Source organism: Ursus arctos, chromosome X (genome assembly GCF_023065955.2).
Source record: "Ursus arctos isolate Adak ecotype North America chromosome X, UrsArc2.0, whole genome shotgun sequence".
Taxonomy (NCBI): domain Eukaryota; kingdom Metazoa; phylum Chordata; class Mammalia; order Carnivora; family Ursidae; genus Ursus; species Ursus arctos.
In genome coordinates, this window is record NC_079873.1 from 41,655,593 (window position 1) to 41,675,663 (window position 20,071).

Genomic DNA, 20,071 nt, shown 5'->3' on the forward strand with positions numbered 1-20,071 from the left:
AGTTATAGAACTAGGACTTTTTTGTTTGTTTGGCACAGCAATCAGACGTATGGGGACTATCCCCTTGTTAGTATTTTTCTCCTCACCCCTGCAGAGGTGGAACACAGGTGGCTGGTTTCAGTGGGCTAGGCTGGTGGAGTTCCAGAGTTGAGAACCAGTGCTTGGAGTCTCGATTGTGCACCTAGATGAACCAGCCATTGGACTGAGTCAGGTAATTGAGCACGCTAAGTTTGTCTAAGAAGTGGGGAGAGGCCAGTTTTCTGGCTTTCTCTTGATAAGTGGAAAGGGACACTTACGAAAAGTATGAGTTGAAGGGGGTGGGGTGGGAATTCAAGGCAGACCAGAGAGAAAGTCTCTGACACTGGCATTTGATTAGATTTGCCTGACTGGGTGCAGGCATTCAAAAAATGTGAATTGGGATTTGGGGCAATTTTGGCCTAGTTTGTTTCCATGAGAAATTTGGAAGAACCATGGGAAAAGCAGAGGCTTTTAGCCTCCATTTTCCGAGGCCCATGTTCTTTCTGATCACTCTGAATGCCCCTCTGTACTCAAGGGAAAGGAGCAAGATGGGAGATTCCAAGGTGATTTGGGGACTGACCCAACAGCCTGTCCAGAAGACTCAGGCCAAGATGGAGCTTGTGGGGAAGGGCCTAGGCTGTGACTTGTCAGGCATTCCCTAGCTCAGGCATCTAAGTCACAGAGCTCAAGGCCTGGTTGCTCCATATAGTCTTCACTGGAGAAGTGGACAGCACAGTTTGGGGCAGTTGCTGATGTAAAGCCCAGGACAAATAGAGCAAAAAAGGCAGCATGCCAGCTTAGCCCCCTTCTCTAGGGCGTTGGTGTTTTTGTTCCCCCTTCCGTGGCCTGGCTCAGAATTTTACGGGGGGGAGGGTGTCAGAATCAGCTGGGCTATAGGTAGATCCCAGCCACTTCTAAGACGCTGAAAATGCACCAAAAGATTAGAAGCTCCACCAAGAACTAGGGCAGTTGGTAGAGGCATGTGTGTGTGTGTGTGTGTGTGTGTGTGTGTGTGTGTGTGTGTGTAGGGAGTGGGGGATAGGATCAGGGTGGGGAGGGATTCCTGGGTTAGCACAATAAATTATAGGGTCACTTAGAGGTCGAGTTGTATTTTCAGTTCTTAAAAAGAAAAAAATATATATATACATCTTTATGTCTCTGTACACAATCTATACTGCAGCACAGCGGCAAACATTTAGTTAAAAAATCCAGCGAGAGCGCGGGCAAACACTCCATGGAGGCATGCAGGCTAGGGTCAAGGCAGTAGCAGGGGATCCTGTATGGTTGCCATAGAGGTGAGCTCCAATCAATGGGCCCACCCAGCCACCAGAGCACCACCTGGACATGTGCAACGACATACATGCACACACGGAAAAACACAAAGGGTTTGCAGAGAAAGCAGTCACCATGTCTACGAGAAAAGATTTCACATGGTCATCGTAACAGGCAAGTGGACAAGCCCCCAGGACCTAGTTCTCATCTTAATAAGCCAAGTAGAAGAGACCTCCTGAAGTTACAAGTTCCAACTGGCAGGGATTGGGGGAGAAACAACCAAGCCTGGCTGTCCTCGCCCCTCTCCTTATCTCCCTGAGAGTATTTCTTTCTTTCGTTCATTCCCTAGCATCAACAGTTTCTCTGCTCGTCAGAGAAGACTGTCCCCAAATTCCCTGAAGAGGCGAACTTTCTTGAATCCTTTGTCGATTCCAGGCCATTCACAATGAGCTTATCCCAATTAAGTACTGTAGTTGCTCAAGATGCACAGAGAAGGAGAACTGAACAAAACAACTCGGAACAAGAATCTTTGGCCAATGAGAAAAGGTAAACCTCTAAGGAGACCTGATTGAGTCCAGAAAAAGTAGATTAGTGTAAAGAATTGGAGGATCTTTCTTGGTGGTGCTCATGTTTGTTCTGAAATAATTTAGCCTATATTGAGGTTTTCAGAGTTTCGTAGTGGAATTCCAAACATTGTGAGTTCTCCTTCCAGCTTTTAAGGACTACAGTTGAAACCTGGATGATGTTGGAGGATCATCATCTTTTGCTTCATCTTCACGATTTCTGTGATGCCACAAACGTCCTTTAGAGAAAAAACAAGTATAGAGATAATGTTAGCGCATCGCCAGACACCCACATGTACGGACCCTAGAGAGAGCCAACAAAGAGTCTATTGGGAGACAGACTGGTTTCTTCCTATTGTACCAACCATCTCTCAGTCATCTGAGAATAGCAGCTGACACCATGTGAGCCAAACACAAATGGAGTGAGTTCTCCATGGACCTGCTACTGACCCCTTCAGAGTCTTCTGAAAGACTTTCAAACACCATGGTCTCCCAACTGGAAGATTCTTAGGAAATCAAACAGTTGGACCAAACCTGAGAAAACATAGCTTGAGCCAAGAAATTCTCTCTTGGCATCTGTGCAAATTCTCATTTCCTCAGAAACAAACAGCCACCCTCCATCCCTTTTCCCCCATGTCCACTACTGGTGTATCTCTCAAGCTTTCAGGTTATCTAGGCCCAAAATGTAGTAGAGACAATTGATATCAGAATTGGCATAACTGACAACGCTAGGAGAACCTTCTTTTGAGCTCCACTGACATATCAATAATGCTTAAGTCCAATTCCAAAGAAGGGATGGAACCAAAATTCAAATAACGAAACATAGAAAACTTGCATTTCCAGGGATTTACCGGTAAGGAATAACAGTGTTTAGGTAGGTCATAGAGACTATTCTTCACCCTGTAGGTGCTTAGCACTGATATCCCAACCCATCTCAAACAATACTGCTTTCTGGAGCACAACCGGAAGCTTGTAGCAGTATTTGACTGGGAGGGTGATCTAAGCATGACTATTTTGCCATACTTCATCAACCAAGGACATGAATGGGTCAAGCAGAAGAGTGACTGCCTGTTCTCATTTTTCTCTTCAGCTATCTGTGTCACAGAGACCACATAGCATGGTTCCTTCTCAGGTTCTTCCCAGTGTCCATATCACTTTTTTTTTTTAAAGATTTTATTTATTTATGTGACAGAGAGACAGCCAGCGAGAGAGGGAACACAGCAGGCGAGTGAGAGGGGAAGAAGCAGGCTCCCAGCAGAGGAGCCCGATGTGGGACTCGATCCCGGAACGCCGGGATCACACCCTGAGCCGAAGGCAGACGCTTTAACGACTGCGCTACCCAGGCGCCCCTCCATATCACATTTTAACTCATGCTTTGTCTAAGAGGCTGCTTGGCATTGTCTAAGATTGGCTCCCAGCCCGTCTCCTCCTCCATCACCACCATATCCGCGAACATTTGTCAGGGGAGCTCTAGGTCCCTGGGAGGTACCCGGGCTGCTGGGGAAGTCTTCATAACCCCTATGCCTGTGGAGGGGGGACACTTACCAATAAAACCCTGGACTCCTTGGCCTGATTTAGGCTTGTCTTCTTCTTCTAGCTTCTTCTTCCCCAATTTGGGGAACTTAACTTTCAATCTCATGCTTCTACTGTCAGTGTCTGAAGAGCTTTCCTGGGAAACCACAGCAAAAGGAAGGTCAAAATTAGTTGCCTAACATTCAGAAACAATCCCTAGAGGCCTGGCAAGTTGGTGAACATAAAGCAGAGATTTCTGTCTATCCAAGTGTGGGAGACAAGTCCCATGCTCTAGAAAGGCAAATGATGTTTACCAAGATCCTACTCTGTGCCAGGCGCCTTGCTAAATACTTGAATAACTGCTTTCAGATAAGCTCCCAAATGACTTTGCAAAGGGGCTATGATCGTCCCTAATTTAGAAATGAGGAAGCGATGGCTTGGAGGGGTACAATATTTTGCCTGCGGCCACGTGGCTAGGGATTGGAAGGGTGAGATTGCTAGGACCACTGCCACCTCACATTGCACCTCTGCTTGAATTAGAAAAAAGCATCCCTTCTTTCAGGCATATGGTTTGATGAGCTATGACACGCTTCCTCGGCCAAGTACCTTCATATGGGGAAGGGCCTGCCTCACAGGCCCCCTGCTCCCCTGTCTGGGATGCAGAGAGGGTTCTCCACACACAGCCCTTAGTTGTGAATGTGGGCTCTCTGCTGTACAGATCTTGCAGGCTCTTTCATTCCAGCTTAGCTCCCAGCCCTCTCCCTCCTGCTAGAGTGTGCTTATCTCACCACCATAATTCCCAGGTTGACATTGTTGCCAGAAAGTCCAGCCACACACAATCCAAGAAACTTAGGGATTTTTATCTTTACAAGATATTTACACCTCCAATCCTCTCCATTAGAGAAAGAGTATAAGCCTGTCCTCCTCCTCTTCCTGATCTGACTCTCCAAAAATGACAGCATCCCCACAGCTAGACTGTAGCCACTGCTGCCATGTTTGGTTTTCTTTTAAGCCACGCACCTGCTAAGGGAAGGCACTGAGCCTGCTATCCTCCCAGAGTTGGGGGGGGGAGGACAGAAAGCAGCAGAGAGAGCTGTTTTCACCACCCATATGGCCCAGGCACCAACCATTTAGAACAGATGTTGGCTGCAAACAACTGGTATTGGTCATAAGGGAATGTACCAGATGAAATCCAGTTCCTAGTAGCAGGTATTGGGCAGGGAGGGGGAATTGTCACCAGAGAACAGCATAGAGAAAACCAATCTTGCATTCTTTCCCAATCATCTCCTGCCACAGAGCAGCTCTTCTTTCTGGTTATTTTCCCATGGTCATCTAGCTTTTCAATGTGCTTTCTTCCATGTCCCATCTGCTTACAATGAGGAGATGGAAGGAGGGGGCTCCTTCAAGCTCAAGCCGAAAGCCACTACTGGACACTGTCTGCTACATCAGCCACTGGGTCCTGGCCCACACTGGAAGGAACCAAGGAAGAAGCCCTCTTCCTCTTTATTTCCTAATCCCCAGTTAACACACCTCTGGAACAAGGATGGAATTCATCCAGTCAATCTCAGATAGCTTTTCAAACTCCTTATTCATGGCTTCCAGGGCAGTTCGCAGTGTGGCCTCATCCTCAGCATTTCTTAGCTGGTAAAGACAAGAAAAAGAGTGAGTATAGTGAGTATCCAATGCCTAACACCCCGCCTTCACAAACTCGGGCTCTCTCCCACGCTCCTAGTCCCTGCTAGTGACCATGAGACCACAGGGTGACAACTTGTATCTCCTTTGGCCATGGGATCAGTGGAAAGCATAGCTAGCTAGCTCTTTATCAAGAGGGAGATCCAGGAAACAGCCATATTGTGGTGATTTCCTTGGGGCTGGGCATGTTCACCTTCTGGCAAGCAGAGAGGCCCTTTGACCAGTATTGATTAACACTTGAGTTATACCCCTACAGCTTAGGGTCCAGAACAAGGGTCTTACCCCTGACCCTTAAGTCCCGGAGACATCTAAGTGTCCCCCTAAATAACAGCTACCAATTTCTGGTACATGCTGTATGCCAGGCGTTGTGCCTACATGATATCATTCTATCTTCCCAATAACTTTATAACACCTTGTGAGGTACTATTCTCATTTTATAGCTAAGAAAACAGATTCAAAGAAGTTTGGTGCTCAAGATCACATGGCTAGACAGAAACTCAGATCTGTTTAACTCTATAGCCCATCCTATATCCTACACTGCCCAGGAAGGATATGTGAGGTGGTCAGATGCTGGGAGAATCTTTATTACACGGTTACCATAATTTAAAGGCTCCTTTGTGAAGCAAGGAGAAGGCTAGAGAGAGATTGGCTCAAATTTTCCCTTTCTGGCAAAGAGGGTCTGCCTCCCCAAGCTGTGCTTTCATTATTTACTCCTTCCTTCCTTCCTTCCTTCCTTCCTTCCTTCCTTCCTTCCTTCCGATTTTGTCAGAGAGAGAGAGAGAGCGAGCAAGCACAAGCAGAGGAAGCAGGGGGAGCAGCAGGCAGAGGGAGAAGCAGGCTCCCCGCCAAGCAAGGAGCCTGATGTGGGGCTCGATCCCAGGACCCTGGGATCATGACCTGAGCCGAAGGCAGACTTATTTATTTATTTATTTATTTATTTATTTATTTATTTGACAGCGAGAGAGGGAACACAAGCAGGGGGAGTGGGAGAGGAAGAAGCAGGCTCCCAGCCGGCAAGCCTGATGTGGGGCTCGATCCCAGGACTCCAGGATCACGCCCTGAGTCGAAGGCAGACGCTTAACGACTGAGCCACCCTGGCGCCCCCCCCCCAAACTGTGCTTTAGCCCCTAGCTAGTCTCTCTTTGTAATTTAGAAATGTGATCCAGATGGCTTGTCCCACAGGTTCAGGAAACAAAGCTTAAGCATTCCCTAATAATCCCCAGAACCCACAGGATGAACTTTGCACAGTCCATGGAAGAGTTAAAATGAATTCTTCTGGGACCATCTTCAACTCAGAAGAACCAAGTCCTAGATGAGCAACATAGCTGAGATAGTTCATGTTGCATGAAATTGTGAGCTGGGAGAACAGATGCATGTTGGTATCATCAGCCCTGCTATACTTTCCAGCCCACCTAACTTGGCCTCACCTCTCCTCACTGTCATATGCTTTACTTTCAATCTGGCACTTATGTGGCTTCTAGCTGGGCATGCGCCACTTGATGCTCCAGCCATAAATGGAGCCTTGCCAACTGTCACAAATGGATGGCAGGTGAATAGGTGGGGGATGCAGTTGGAGATTATGGTCAGTCAGAACAGGATATGAAAGAGAAACGAGTCAGTGCTGACAACTAATCTTTTGCTTTGCAACTAATGAGTTAGGACAGTACAGAGTAGCCTGGATGCACAGGACATGTGTGTGCACATGGCAGCAGGATGGAGGATAGCAGGTGTCAGGTAGAAATGGCTATCACTTCAAGGTAAGGGAGAAAGGGGCGGGAGCCCATAGGAGCATACTTACCAGCAATGCTCAAAAAGGGTTTGGTAGTCAAACCCAAAGCCACAGAGGAGAAAGAAGGATTTGGGGCTTTGGAAAATGATTTCTAATCATAATAGGAGAAGAACAAAATGTCTTCCTAATGACTTCCTATTTAGCATCCAGAGACTTAGGCTCTGAAAAATTCTAGTGGTGGGTTTGAGTCTCATGCTCTATTCTCCTATCCCTCCGGCTCTACTGGGTACCTTGTCCAGGAATCTCTGAGGTAAATGTGTGAACTGACTCAGGGGACTTTGTTGTTTATTTCTTGGTTTCTGTTCTAACGCATCACTGGCCATAGCATAAGTGAGGTTGCCAAATAAAGGAAGTGGGAGTTACTGGGTGGGATTTCCTGCATCATAAATCTACACCCCTCTGCCAACACTGAGCTGCTTACTGCCCTCCTTCTTCAATGGGAAGAATAACAACACCAGAATGAAATCAGCTTTATTTCCATGCTACCTCTGACATAGACCTTCTGGAAATACATGATCATTCTTAGCTGCTGCCTCCCCCTGGTCTTATCTGGTTGTGTGTCTGTGTGTGTGTGTGGGGGGGGTCCTTATCAGGTCCTTAACCTGTATTAAGTGTGGTATATGCTTAATTTGGGTTGTTGGCTGGCACAAACCAATTTTCATGCCATGAACTTCAAGAAAGCCTGAGTGCCAATGAAAGGCCAAGCTCCCGTATTTTCTGCTGCTCAGACTGCAAGGCCATTGAGCTCTGCCTATATATAGAAGGTACTTCTGTTGTTGTTGTTTAAGGCTGAAAGATTCTAGCTTGGGGCTCAGATGCTGGGACAGCCTGGCCTGATTGCCTTAGTCACTCTGCCACCTGTGCAGTGTGCCAATTAGATGTGCAAATGGGAAAGGGGAAGTGGATGCACTTCTTGCAATATCAACTCAGAAGCCCCTCTTCAAATAAACCTTAATTAGATGAGAGGCAAGAACAGCACCTGCCTCAGGGCTTTAGCAGCCAACCCAAAAGTGGGGTGGTCATGATCAGTTGACTCATCAGAGCACACTCATCAAGTGTGCCTATGGGCTTTGCATTATGAGAAACATTCAACTATCCTTGTAGCTCAAAAATGGAGCTTCAGTCCATTTTCCCCAACACTAATAAAATCTGCCATCTATCAGGCTGCTAGTAGGTGCCGGGCCAGCTATGCACTTTAGATACAATAGCTAATTTAATTCTCACAACAACCTGGAGAGGTAGAGATTACAATTACTATTTTATGGATAGGGAAACCAAGACCCAGAGATGTGAGGTTACTTCACACAGCCAGTGTTATGGATTCAATTGGGTGCCCCCCCACCCAGAAAGATATGTTGAAATCCTAGCCCCTGGTATCTCAGAATATGACCTTATTTGGAAATGGCATCATTACAGATGAAGTCATACTGGAGTAGTGCAGGCCCCTGGTCCAGTATGACTGGTGTCCTTATAAGGAGATGGTCATGTGAAGGCAGAGAGACACAAGGAGAATCCACATGAAGACGGAGGACTGGAGTAATGCGTCTACAAGCCAAGGAACACCAAAGATTGCCGGCAAGTCACCAGAAGCTAGGAAAGGGCAAGGAAGGATTTGCCTACAGGTTTCAGGGGCATATGGCCCTGCTGACATGTTGATTTCAGCTTTTAGCCTCTAAAACTGTGAGATAATGAATTCCTGTTGTTTTCCGTTACCCAGGTTTCAGTACTTCAGTACGGCAGCCTTAAGAAATGAATCCAGTTAGTGAGTGGCCAATCGGGGATTTGAACCTCGTGCTTCCCGCTAGTCTATATCGTCTTCCCACATGGTGACAAAGGTATATGGAAACTTGGGCGATATAGAGCAGCTCAAAAGAGTTCACCCATTTCTACTGAACTTGTGTTAAAGTATGACGAGAACACCCTACTTTTGATTGGCCTGGTCTGGCCTCAGGGGACATTTGCCAAAAGAGAGGGAGAGACTTTTCTTCAAGGATATGGTAGTCACTATGGATTAGCATCACCTGTGAATTGATACAATCAATGACAACCCTGGGCGAGTATGACACAGCAGGGACTGCCGGATGAGCACCTGCCAAAATGTTCCTACGTGTCTCCCAACACCCTAGATCCAAGCATAGACCGTGACCCTCTTCAGATGGAATACTTTGCCCTCCCTCGTTCCAACCCCCTCCACTCACCAAGTTTTCATCCAGGAAAGCTTTGGTGTCATCGTAGAGCCCTTTAAGACTAAATGTAACATCTACTGCATCATTTCTGCTTAGAGTCTGAGAGAAGAAAGGAAAAGAAAGGCAGGGAAAGGACAAAGACAGAGGAGTTGTTGGTTAGTAAGCATGCAGCTGGCTTCTCTGTAGGAAGGTAGGAGCAGGCTAGTAGGATGTGGCCATAGGTGAAAAAGTAATATTCAAATTCAGCACAGCTAGGACAGCATGGACATCAACCAATCAGAACTGACATAACCAGAGCCGTCAACTACTGGTACAGATTGGTCTGTCCTACGAGGCGGTGCGGCACACCTTGCACTTGGCACCATTGATTGACTGCTGTGGATACGGTGAAGTAGGAACTAGGTGAACCGGAGAGTACATCTGACGCTGCTTGTTGCTGCTACACTAAAACCCCCCTTTCCCACGGTAGCGGGTTAGGCCCAACCATCTCCTCCCCAAACTCCAGGCTTTGAGCTCCAGGCCTCCACCAACGAAGCCTGGTTGAAAATAAATAGGCAACCCACATTTTTGGAGGCCTTGATCCTATATGTGGCCCTTTTGTATTGTTTGCCAAGCACTAAAGTTCCCTTTTAAAAAGAATCACTTAAATCTTCTGGCAGCGGGTAAAGTCGTTGGATGGCACATTTAGCATCAAGTATCCTAATCTGGACCTTTCCCTCAAGAAGGAAACCGAGGCAGCCTGGAGCTCAGGTTTCAATGACAGACATCACCTTAACAGGTTATACACAGATCCAATTGGGATGAGGAGGTGCCAATGCCAAGTTTCTCTCTATCCATTGGCTATTTCTCCCATGAGGCCATTGTGGTTGATAGCTATCAGGAAGAGGGCTAGCTCTCAGGCTGACGGGATCTGCCACGGAATTTCCCCAGTAGCCACTTGGCACCTGTAACAAGTCAAGGAATACCTCTACTTCCCCTCTACTCTGTCGATCAGTTTCCTGCCATATCATTTGCCCAGTTTCCCTGCCCAGCCTCTAGCTCACTTTTCTCCACTTTCATCCCCCTTCCTATTTGCTTGGACACTTTTTCTTCATCTGCCCTTTCCTTTCTTACCTCATTGGGAATGCAGGATCCTGCACCTGCCTCATTGCCACTGCCTTGGCTGTAAAATACGTCATTCAGGATGTTAGCACTGGCATTCACAGAATCCATGAGAACAGACATGTGCTGGTGGAGCTTGCTCAGGTCGGTAAGTCTGTAATAAAGCAAGAACAGATAAATGGGTCTGGAAATTTTAAAAAGCCTCTGGCCCGGGGTGCTGGTGAAGGTTGAGATGAAGGTAGAAATGAGAGCCCTGGTACGTGGGTTGGGTAACTAACTGTGCCAGAAGATGTTTCTGATCTTCTCTAGGCACTTGGCTTTGTCCATCCTTATGTCACCTGAATTAGATACTGGGTACTGTGGGAGAGTGGGAGGCCAGGCTAGAGAAGGGAAGCTGACTTCCAGAACTCTGAGGTCCTCTTGATACTTAAGGGCAAGGATAAATATTCTTAGTCCTCCTGGGTCTGGGGCATCAGGAGATCAAATTTCATTCTGGGGCTAAAGGAAGAGGTTAAAGCTGGCGTATTGCTGAGCACAAAGACTATTTCCTGCTGGAATCGTCAGGGTCCCTGTCAATCTTCAGAGCTCTGGGAAAGACTCCTTTCTGAGGCCAGGTTCCCCAGCAGCCAGGTCTTCTCCCTATCTGTTCTAGGGATTCCCAGCCCTGTATCTGGGCCAGTCCACTTACCTGCTGATGAAATTCTCTGCAAGCCGAGCTAAGTGCTGCATCTGGGCATACTCCTCGTCAGAGAGGCTATCCTGAGATTCCTGGGAGTCCAGCTGGGGTTGAGAGGCAGCTTGAATTTCGCTGTGCTTGCTTTCCCACGTTTTCATTGAGTTCTCAAAGTCCTGAAAATGAAGATGGTGGCAGATCCCGATGATCACTATAGCTAAGAAGGTACAGGACAGATCTGTTTGCGAGTCTGATATTTGTGGGGATAGTGGGTAAAGGAGAAAGAGGACCCCATCCATTCTTCTATACACTCATCTACAAACCTCCACATGTAGCCTTCATTTTATTCACTGTCCCTTTCCTACTAGGCACTGTTAACTTTTGTTGTTGTTACTGTGCTGTGTCTTGGGACCCCATGCTTCTGTCAGATAGATGTTCACTTTCTAGAAGCTTCTATATGAGGGTGTCATAATCATAAGACAGTGGAGCACCTTTCATGCTCCTTTCTTTGCTATATGTTATGACGGATTTTAGAGCCAGACATATCTAGTTTAATTTTGAATCGTGCTTCCGTCGTTTACTGGTTGTGTGATACTTAACCTCTCACGTTTTCACTTTCCTCACCTGTAAAATAGGAGTAAGAGTATCTACCTCATAAGACTGTTGGGAGAGAATACATGTGCCCAGCACAAAGTAGGCAGTTTGTAAACTAGACTTCCCCTCCCTTTTCTATGGCTATTTCTATGGATGGAAGAAAGCCTCCAGGTACTGAACATCTGGTCAATAATGGCTTCTTTCTAGTTTCAGATGGTTTGACTGAAGTGAAGCATTTGCTAATGCAGCATCTTCAATCTTAGAGGAACTTAGAGACCATATTCAATGAAGAATCTCTTGTTGAAGAAGATATCTCCATAGCTACTTGAGGCCTTTAGTTCTCTTTAGTTCTCTGTGCAGAGGAGGGAGAGGAACAACTCTGTCCAAAACCAAAGGAGGGAGTTCCTTATCTCACTGTCTTGGACAGTGGTTTGCAAATGTCAGTATATGACAGAATGTCTCAGAGAGCTTATTTACAAATGCAATTCCCAGGAACTACCCATCCCCATTCTGATTCAGTGGGTCTGGTGTGGGGCCTAGGAAGATGCATTTCTAATAAGCCCCCAAGATGACTCTGATATAAGTGGCATGCAGACCTCCCTTTGAGGAATTCTGCCTGACTGGAAGTATTCAATACTCAAGTGACAGCTTTAGAGGAGACAATATAGGAGAAAGGTGAGACCTTCCTTTCTTACCTGATCTCTTGTTAACATTTGGGCAGCATTCTTGTATCTAATCTTGATAAGGCCTGGCCTCTGAATCCAGGCCTCTCCATCCACCTGTACTGGGATACCTTCTTCACCATCAATGGTTATCATCACCTCACGGCACTGCCAGAGAAGAAGAGGGAGGATGGGGAGAAAAATGAGGCCACTCTACAGATCAATCTGATAATCCCACAGTAATGGCCTTAATGTGTATCTGAAGCAGAACTGGCAAGAATGTGAATCAGATTAGCTCAGGGAAAAACACCTGTTTCCTCTGGCCTTTTTGCTCCTTTTGGTCCCTATGACCTCTGTCTCCAACCTTAGCCAGCACCTTACCACCCACCAGATAACCTCCCTCCACGGTGGCACTCTTAACACCCAGTTATTTTGTGGGATTATTCCACATTCTAGGTTGTAGCCTCAAAACCCAGCCTTTTCTGGTGCCCACCCAACCCTTGCCTACCTGGGCGATGCGATGATGATGCAGGTTAATGATACGGGACATTGCCATTTGTATGGAACCAAAGATAGCCACGACCTCCAGCTTCCCATCATCTATTGCAGGAGCCTCATATTCCTGGGGAGGAAAAACTGTGTCACATATCCCACCCTTGAGAAACCCATATGCTGTGAAGACTCCTGGTCAGAATTTTTCTAGCTCATGAAGAGTGGAAAAACTACATATTACAAAGGGAAAGATGAGGTCAGGAAGCCAATCTGGGAAAAGGGCACTGAGATCACAATTCTTAGCCCCTTCTAAGATCACAACTCTTAGTTGGTTCCTCCTTGTTCTCTCTAACATCATAAATCCCCAAGGCCAGTCCCATTGGCCTCATGACCTTCCTGGGTCAGCTCAGAGGAAAGGAGTCATGGCCAATTTCCCAGGAGGTTTTACTGACAGAACTCCTTGGAGAAAAGAGAAACCTTTCAAGGATCTTTCAGGCCTGAGGAGTAGAAAATTCAAAGTCCAGGTAACACCTAAGAATTGATCTGATCCTGAGGCCTTTGGTTGATTCTTGTGCTCTGGGATGGTAATTGCCTTAAAAAAACTTGATCACATAGCTGAGCTAATAAAGGTTCCCAGCCTATCTCCTACTCCCCCATTGTCTACTTCCTACACCAGTCAGTCCAGCTACCCTTTTTGAGAGACTTAGAGGGGCCACGCCTTTTTCCTTGCCTGTTCCCTGTTCCATACTCACTGTGGTTGCTGTGCTGCTTCCCCAAAAGTTGACACCTCCAGCATAGCTGGTAATGTTGAGCACTACAATGCCTTGCAGGTTTGGCAAGGAGACAGCTTCTCCATCACACTGAAAGAAAAGAGTAGTTCTCATTGGTTGGTCCTTCAGATACCCATGTGGAGGGACATTTACAGAGATGGGGAAGGGCTCTGTCTTCTCTTCATGCTACCATTTTCTTATCCATAAAATGGAAACCTACCTTTATGCCTTCCTCCCATGAGCTGCGAGGGAGGATCAGAGTTAAAGCTTGGGAAGAACCAAAGATATAGGGAAAAGTTGATTCCCAAAGTAATGAGATTTCCTTTCTCCATGTCCAGGACATGTTGCCCTCTTTTCCACTCACCTCCAGGTGTACTCGTTCTTCTAGTTTCCTGTAAGAGCGCTGGAAAAGTTCCTTGCTTCCCAGAAGGCCATACCACATCTTGTTCTTAAGGCGGCTACTATAGGGAGGTAAGGGTAGAGAAAGATAGTCAGAGGGTGAATAATATAAACGAGTGAAGAAAAGCAAGAGGAGACAACACCTTATTCCTCAAATGCCTTCCTTTTAAAAAAAAGTTTTTTAAAAAAATTCCAGTGTAATTAACATACACTATTATATTAGTTTCAGGTGTACAATAAAGTGATTTAAAAATTCTATACATTACTCAGTGCTCATCATGACAAGTGTACTCATTAATCCCCATCACCTATTATACTCATCCCCCAACCACCTCCACCCCCCCCCCCCGGTAATCATCAGTTTGTTCTCTGTACTTGAGTCTGTTTTTTTGGTTTTCCTATTTTCTATTCATTCATTTGTTTTGTTTCTTAAATTCCACATATGAGTGAAATCATATGGTATTTTTCTTTCACTGACTGACTTATTTCACTTAGTATTATACCCGTTAGATCCAACCATGTTGTTGCAAATGGCAAGATTTCATTATTTCTATAGCTGAGTAATATTCCATTGTATAGATATACCACATCTTTATCTATTCATCCAAGAATGGACACTTGAGTTTCTTCCATATCTTGGCTATTGTAAATTATGTTGCAATAAACATAGGGGTACATGTATATTTTCAAATTAGTGTTTTCATTTTCTTTGGGTAAATAGCCAGAGTGGAATTACTAGATTATATGGTAATTCTATTTTTAATTTTTTTGAGGAAACTCCATATTGTTTTCCACAGTGGTTTCGCCAGTTTGCCTTCCCAACAGTGAAAGAGGGTTCCTTTTTCTCCACATCCTTGCCAACACTTGTCGTTTCTTGTGTTTTTGATTGTAGCCTTCTGATAAGTGTGAGGCGATATCTCATTGATGTTTTGATTTGTATTTCCCTGATGATTAGTGATATTGAGCATCTTTTCATGTATCTGTTGACCATCTGTATGTGTTCTTTGGAGAAATGTCTGTTCACATTTTCTGCCCATTTTCACTGGATTATTTGTTTTTCTGGCACTGAGCTGCATAAATTCTTTATATTTTGGATACTAACCCCTTATTGGATATATCATTTGCAAATATCTTCTCCCATTGAGTAGGTTGTCTTTTTGTTTTGCTGATTGTTGCCTTTGTTGTGCAAAAGCTTTTTATTTTGATGTAGTCTCAATAGTTTATTTTTGCTTTTGTTTCCCCTGCCAGAGGAGACATATCTGGAAAAATATTGCTACAGCCTATGTCAGAGAAATTACTGCCTGTGCTCTCTTCTAGGATATTTATGGTTTCATCTCACACTTAGGTCCTTAATCCATTTTGAGTTTATTTTTATGTATGGTGTAAGAAAGTGGTCCACTTTCATTCTTTTGCATGTAGCTGTTCAGTTTTCCCAACATCATTTTTTGAAGAGACTTTTCCTATTGCATATTCATGCCTCCTTTGTTGTAGATTAATTGGCTATATAATCATGGGTTTATTTCTGGGCTCTCTATTCTTTTCTATTGATCTATGTGTCTATATTTGTGCTAGTACCATCTTCAAGTGCCTTCTTATAGAGAGGAGTCATGTCAAATGGTAACTGGACGCAAGAGGGGATGCTAGGATAATGTAACTGGTATCCCTATGCAAACACCTACTGAAATGGGATCCAGGGCCCTCTGGAAGCCTCAGCATCACCTCAATTTACTGCTTTTCCTTGATGCTGATATGAGCTCAGACTTGGAGGGCACAGGCTATAATCAGAAAGCAATATTTATAAAAAAAAAACTGTGACCATACTGGTTTATACACACCAGCTAGTCTGGCAAGTGCTATTCCAGGAGCATAAAATTTCTGCTGCTTGGGATCAATTTCATTTGGAACATATGACTCTTATACTGCAACATATTTGAAGTGTAACTTTTCTGGCAAAGTGGAGGGATTTTCCAAGACCTGTATATTAAACCAGTGCCATAGAATAGAGCTAAGCTTACTAGGCAGATTGTAGAGGAGGAGCCAGTGGAGAGAATATGGGACAGGCAAAGGATGTCAGGAGACTTGGGGTGGAGGTGGGAGGGAGAGGGTTCTACTGACTGCAAGATCTCTGATAAAAACAAGCAGGGGCTTACAATCATTATAAATGTTGGATAGAGTTTACTATGAATTTTTTTTTTTTTACTATTTTAGTACCTTTCACTGGTATTAAATCAGATGTATGTATATTTTAATAAGTACAGTACATAATCATTCTCGTGTTATTCTTGTACAGTATTCCAGACCTTAAGCTTTTATACCTGATTATGATTTGGGAGCCTAAAAAAAGTAATAGAAGTGTTAGATTTTATAGTTACTATTATTCCATGTACTGTATAATGAGAAATATTCTTCCATTGCACAAGTTTCCTTTTGGTAGTCAGCAAGGTCATTTAGAAGTATGACCATGAAACTCAGTTTACTTCCCAAAATTCTTCACTCACTCACTCTTTCTTTTTTATTTCTTTCTTTAAATTTTTTTTATTTAAACACAATTTAATTAACATATACTGTATTATTAGCTTCAGGGGTAGAATTCAGTGATTCATCAGTTGCATACAACACCCAGTGCTCATTACTTCAAGTGCCCTCCTTAATGCCCATCATTCAGTTACCCCATCCCCCTACCTACCTCCCCTCCAGCAACCCTCAGTTTGTTCCCTATAGCTAAGACTCTCTTACAGTTTGTCTCCCTCTCTGTTTTTAAACAGAGCAACCCTATGACCTAGCAATTGGACTTCTAGGGTATTTATCCAAAGGATACAAACATACTAATCTGAAGGGGCGACATGCACACCAATGTTTATAGCAGCCATGTCCACAAAAGCCAAAATATGGAAAGAGCCCAGATGTTCATCAACAGAAGAATGGATAAAGAAGATGTGGGGTGTGTGTATACACACACACACACACACACACACACACACAAAATGGAATATTACTCAGCTATCAAAAAGAATGAAATCTTGCCATTTTCAATGACATGAATGGAACTAGAGGGTATTATGCTAAGCAAAATTAGTCAGAGAAAGATAAAAACCATATGATTTCACTCATATATGGAATTTAAGAAACAAAACAGATGAACATAGGGAAAGGGAAGGAAAAATAAAATAAGATGAATACTACGAGCTTTTAAAAGAGCCACAATGAGTCACTACAAGACATGAGTTTTGAAATGTAAGAAGGCTAGCATAAAATTATTTGGACTCTTGTTTGAAACCATTAGTTCTCTGGGCACTTTAGTTTCCTCATCTATAAAAATAGGAGTTTAGTTATATGGAAATTCAAAATACCTAGAACAACCAAAACAATTCTGAAAAAGAACAAAGTTGGAGGACTTTCATCTTCCAATTTCAAAAATTACTATAAAGCTACAGTTATCAAGACAGTGTGAAAATAGACATACAGAATAATGGAACAGAAGTGAGAGTCTAGAAAAAATCCTTACATTTCTTATCAACTGATTTTTGACAAAGGTGCCAATACAATTCCTTGGGGGAAAGGATAGCTTCAAAACTGGTGTTGTGCTAATTGGATCTTCACATGCAAAAAGACGTAGACCCTTGCCTCACACCATACACAAAAACAAGTCAAAGCAGATCATAGACTTAAATGTAAGAGCAAAAACAGCACAAATTTTAGAAGAAAAATTAGGAGCAAATTTTTGATACCTTAGGTTAGGTGAAACTGTTTAGATATGTCATCAAAAGCACGGTCCATAAAAGAAAACAATTGATCAATTGGAATTCATCAAAATTCAAGACTTTTTTTTTATTTCAAAAGACACCATTAAGAAAATTAAAAGACAGACAACAACAAAAAAAGACAAGCAACTGAATGAAATCTTGTCATTTGCAACAATATGGATGGACCCAAGAAGTATTATGCTAAGTGAAATAAGTCAGACAGAGAAAGACAAATACTGTATAATTTCACTTATATGTGGAATCTAAAAACAAAACAAAACAGAAAAAGATTCATAAATACAGAGCACAAACTGGTGGTTGCCAGAGGGGACGTGGGTGGGGAGATGAGCAAAATAGATAAAGGGGATTAACAGGTACAAACGTCAAGTTATAATATAAATAAGTCACAGAGATAAAATCTACAGCATAGGGAATGGAGTCAGTAATATTTTAATAATATTGTATGGTGACAGATGGTAACCACACTTATCTTGGTGAGCATTGAGCAATGTCTAGAATTGTTGAATCAATATGTTGTACACCTAAAACTAATATAAGATTATATGTCAATTATACTTCAATAATTAAAAAAATAAATACATAAAGTAGAAAGAAAAATCACGCTGCAATTGAATCCCTATGAAATAATCATTGGTAACATTGTTTTATGACTATTAACCTTTTTCTATGTACATCTATGCATACCTATTTAAAAATTTACTATAAAAAGAGTCATAAAAAAGACAAGCAATTGGAAAATAATATTTGCAAAACACATATCTGATAAAGTACTTGTTCCTCAGCCCAGGTCTGCTCCGAGAGAGAGGTTCTGGTGGCCGGTGGCAGGGGTGGTGGTGCGGTGCATGCTTTTTTTACTTGTAGTTTCAAATTACAAGAACTCTGAGGCTGCCTTAGGGTGTATCTATAGTACAGAAGTACTAAAATGTGCTAAGCAACCTAACACCAGATGGGGTAAAATCAGTGGATCCAGGGGAACCAGGTTAGGAACACCAAGAAGGAGCAGGGCAATCTTTGGTAATTTGTAGCCTTGCCAAGCTAAAACAGACTTAAGCCGCTACTAGGACCTGGTCAAGCTCTCACAGACAGAACAAAGGTAGAGAATTTGCTGAGTCAAGTCAGTGTAATCTGTTTTCAATAACAGTAATTCCACGAACTGTGTTACACAGCAGTCTGTAGGTCTCAGCTGTGCAGGCAGCTCCAAGGTCAGGACGCCAGTGTAGAGCCATCACAGATCAGGTCAACATTTGGAGCAAGCCATCCCACTAGGCTAATGTTGGAACCAACGTGTTTCACTTTCAAAGAACCTCTTTCTTTCTCTTGTCTGAAAGGTAGGGATGTAGGAATATATGTGTATATTGTGATTGTGTGTTTGCATGTGTTTGCCTGTAGGGAGGGGAGTTTCTTTTCCTTACTTGTATTGTCCTGGGTGTTCATCTCTTCTGGTGTTGAATTCCAGAGAAATTTTAGCATCCAGTCCAATTCCAAAATAGTTGTTCATGACACACCTTTCTTTGAAGCGTCTGAAATCAGCCAAAGGAAAGAAGAGGACAGACATTGGTGTAGGCAAGAAGTGCCATTATCAGTAGGCTGGAGACTTTATCTGCATGATTGAAAACCATGGAGGGAGGGCCTCCCCTACACTGGGCACGAGACTTTATGTCTGCGACACGCACATATAGATGTCCTGTTGTGTTAACAACTAGCTTGTTTGCTTTAAAAGAGGGCACCCAGCCACGTGGGAGGATTCAGTGGGGTTGGAACTCATAATAAAGAAATCATCTTTGGAGGCCCTTAGATAGGAGTGGCCAATATTTTCTTCACATATAATAAAGGGAAATAGTAATTGACTTATTCCCATAAAGAACATTTAAGTATCTCAGATAAAAATGTATGATGAAAGCAAAGTCTGCTCTACTGTTTTCAGAGATGTCCGAACTCCTTTGTAGCCCTTTCACATCCAAGGGCAAAGTGACCACACATTTGAGGGAACAGACTGATACAAGAGGGTAGACATGTACACAACCAAAAAAGCCAGGCAGGTTTCTGATTCTTCTGCATCCATCTTGGGTGTCAGCATCAAAACCTGTAGTGTGCTGGAGCCCGTTAGTACCAGCTCATATAAGCTGATTATGCCTATTATGTCCCAATTCTGCATTCAATGGAATTATATCAGTAACTTGAAATAGGTCATGGCAGGAGGGTTTGTACCAGGAATAAATCAGGACTTTATTCCCCCAGAGAGCAGGTTGTTAAACATTTGGCAACCTACCACTGATCAAAACTCATAAGGTAGGTCCATGAAACTTCAGACACGAGTGTAAGCCAACGGTGGAGTGGAGGGGAGTGGGGGTTGGAGATCGGAATAAGCGAGAAGCTGCAGTTAACTGAAATAATTGCCAGCTGTGTCCTTCTTTTGAGAAACTGAAAACGAGTACAGTTGAGCTACTCAATCATAGATAATTTTTTTATTCATTACTAAACTGATCCCACATGCTCAGATGAGATTTGCCTCCCTCAACTGCAGTCTGGAGACTGGGGTTTCTTGAGGTGATGTCCAAACTGATCTTCTTAATGGAACTCAAAA

At 43.7% G+C, this 20,071-nt stretch overlaps 1 protein-coding gene across 1 annotated transcript in view; it reads right to left on the reverse strand.

Annotated features, from left to right (window-relative positions):
• Positions 1-1,550: 1,550 nt before the first annotated feature.
• The window catches only part of DGKK (diacylglycerol kinase kappa), a 174,727-nt gene continuing 156,206 nt past the window's right edge, over positions 1,551-20,071 (reverse strand). Inside the window, exons 18-28 of the mRNA XM_026513437.4 lie at positions 18,900-19,007; positions 13,689-13,785; positions 13,307-13,414; positions 12,571-12,684; positions 12,096-12,230; positions 10,822-10,982; positions 10,146-10,287; positions 9,045-9,131; positions 4,896-5,006; positions 3,399-3,522; positions 1,551-2,092 (exon numbers count right to left, since the gene is read on the reverse strand). Coding sequence (XP_026369222.2) covers positions 2,013-2,092; positions 3,399-3,522; positions 4,896-5,006; positions 9,045-9,131; positions 10,146-10,287; positions 10,822-10,982; positions 12,096-12,230; positions 12,571-12,684; positions 13,307-13,414; positions 13,689-13,785; positions 18,900-19,007 — 1,267 coding nt within the window. The 3' untranslated portion in view covers positions 1,551-2,012. The remainder of the gene's footprint in view (positions 2,093-3,398; positions 3,523-4,895; positions 5,007-9,044; positions 9,132-10,145; positions 10,288-10,821; positions 10,983-12,095; positions 12,231-12,570; positions 12,685-13,306; positions 13,415-13,688; positions 13,786-18,899; positions 19,008-20,071) is intronic.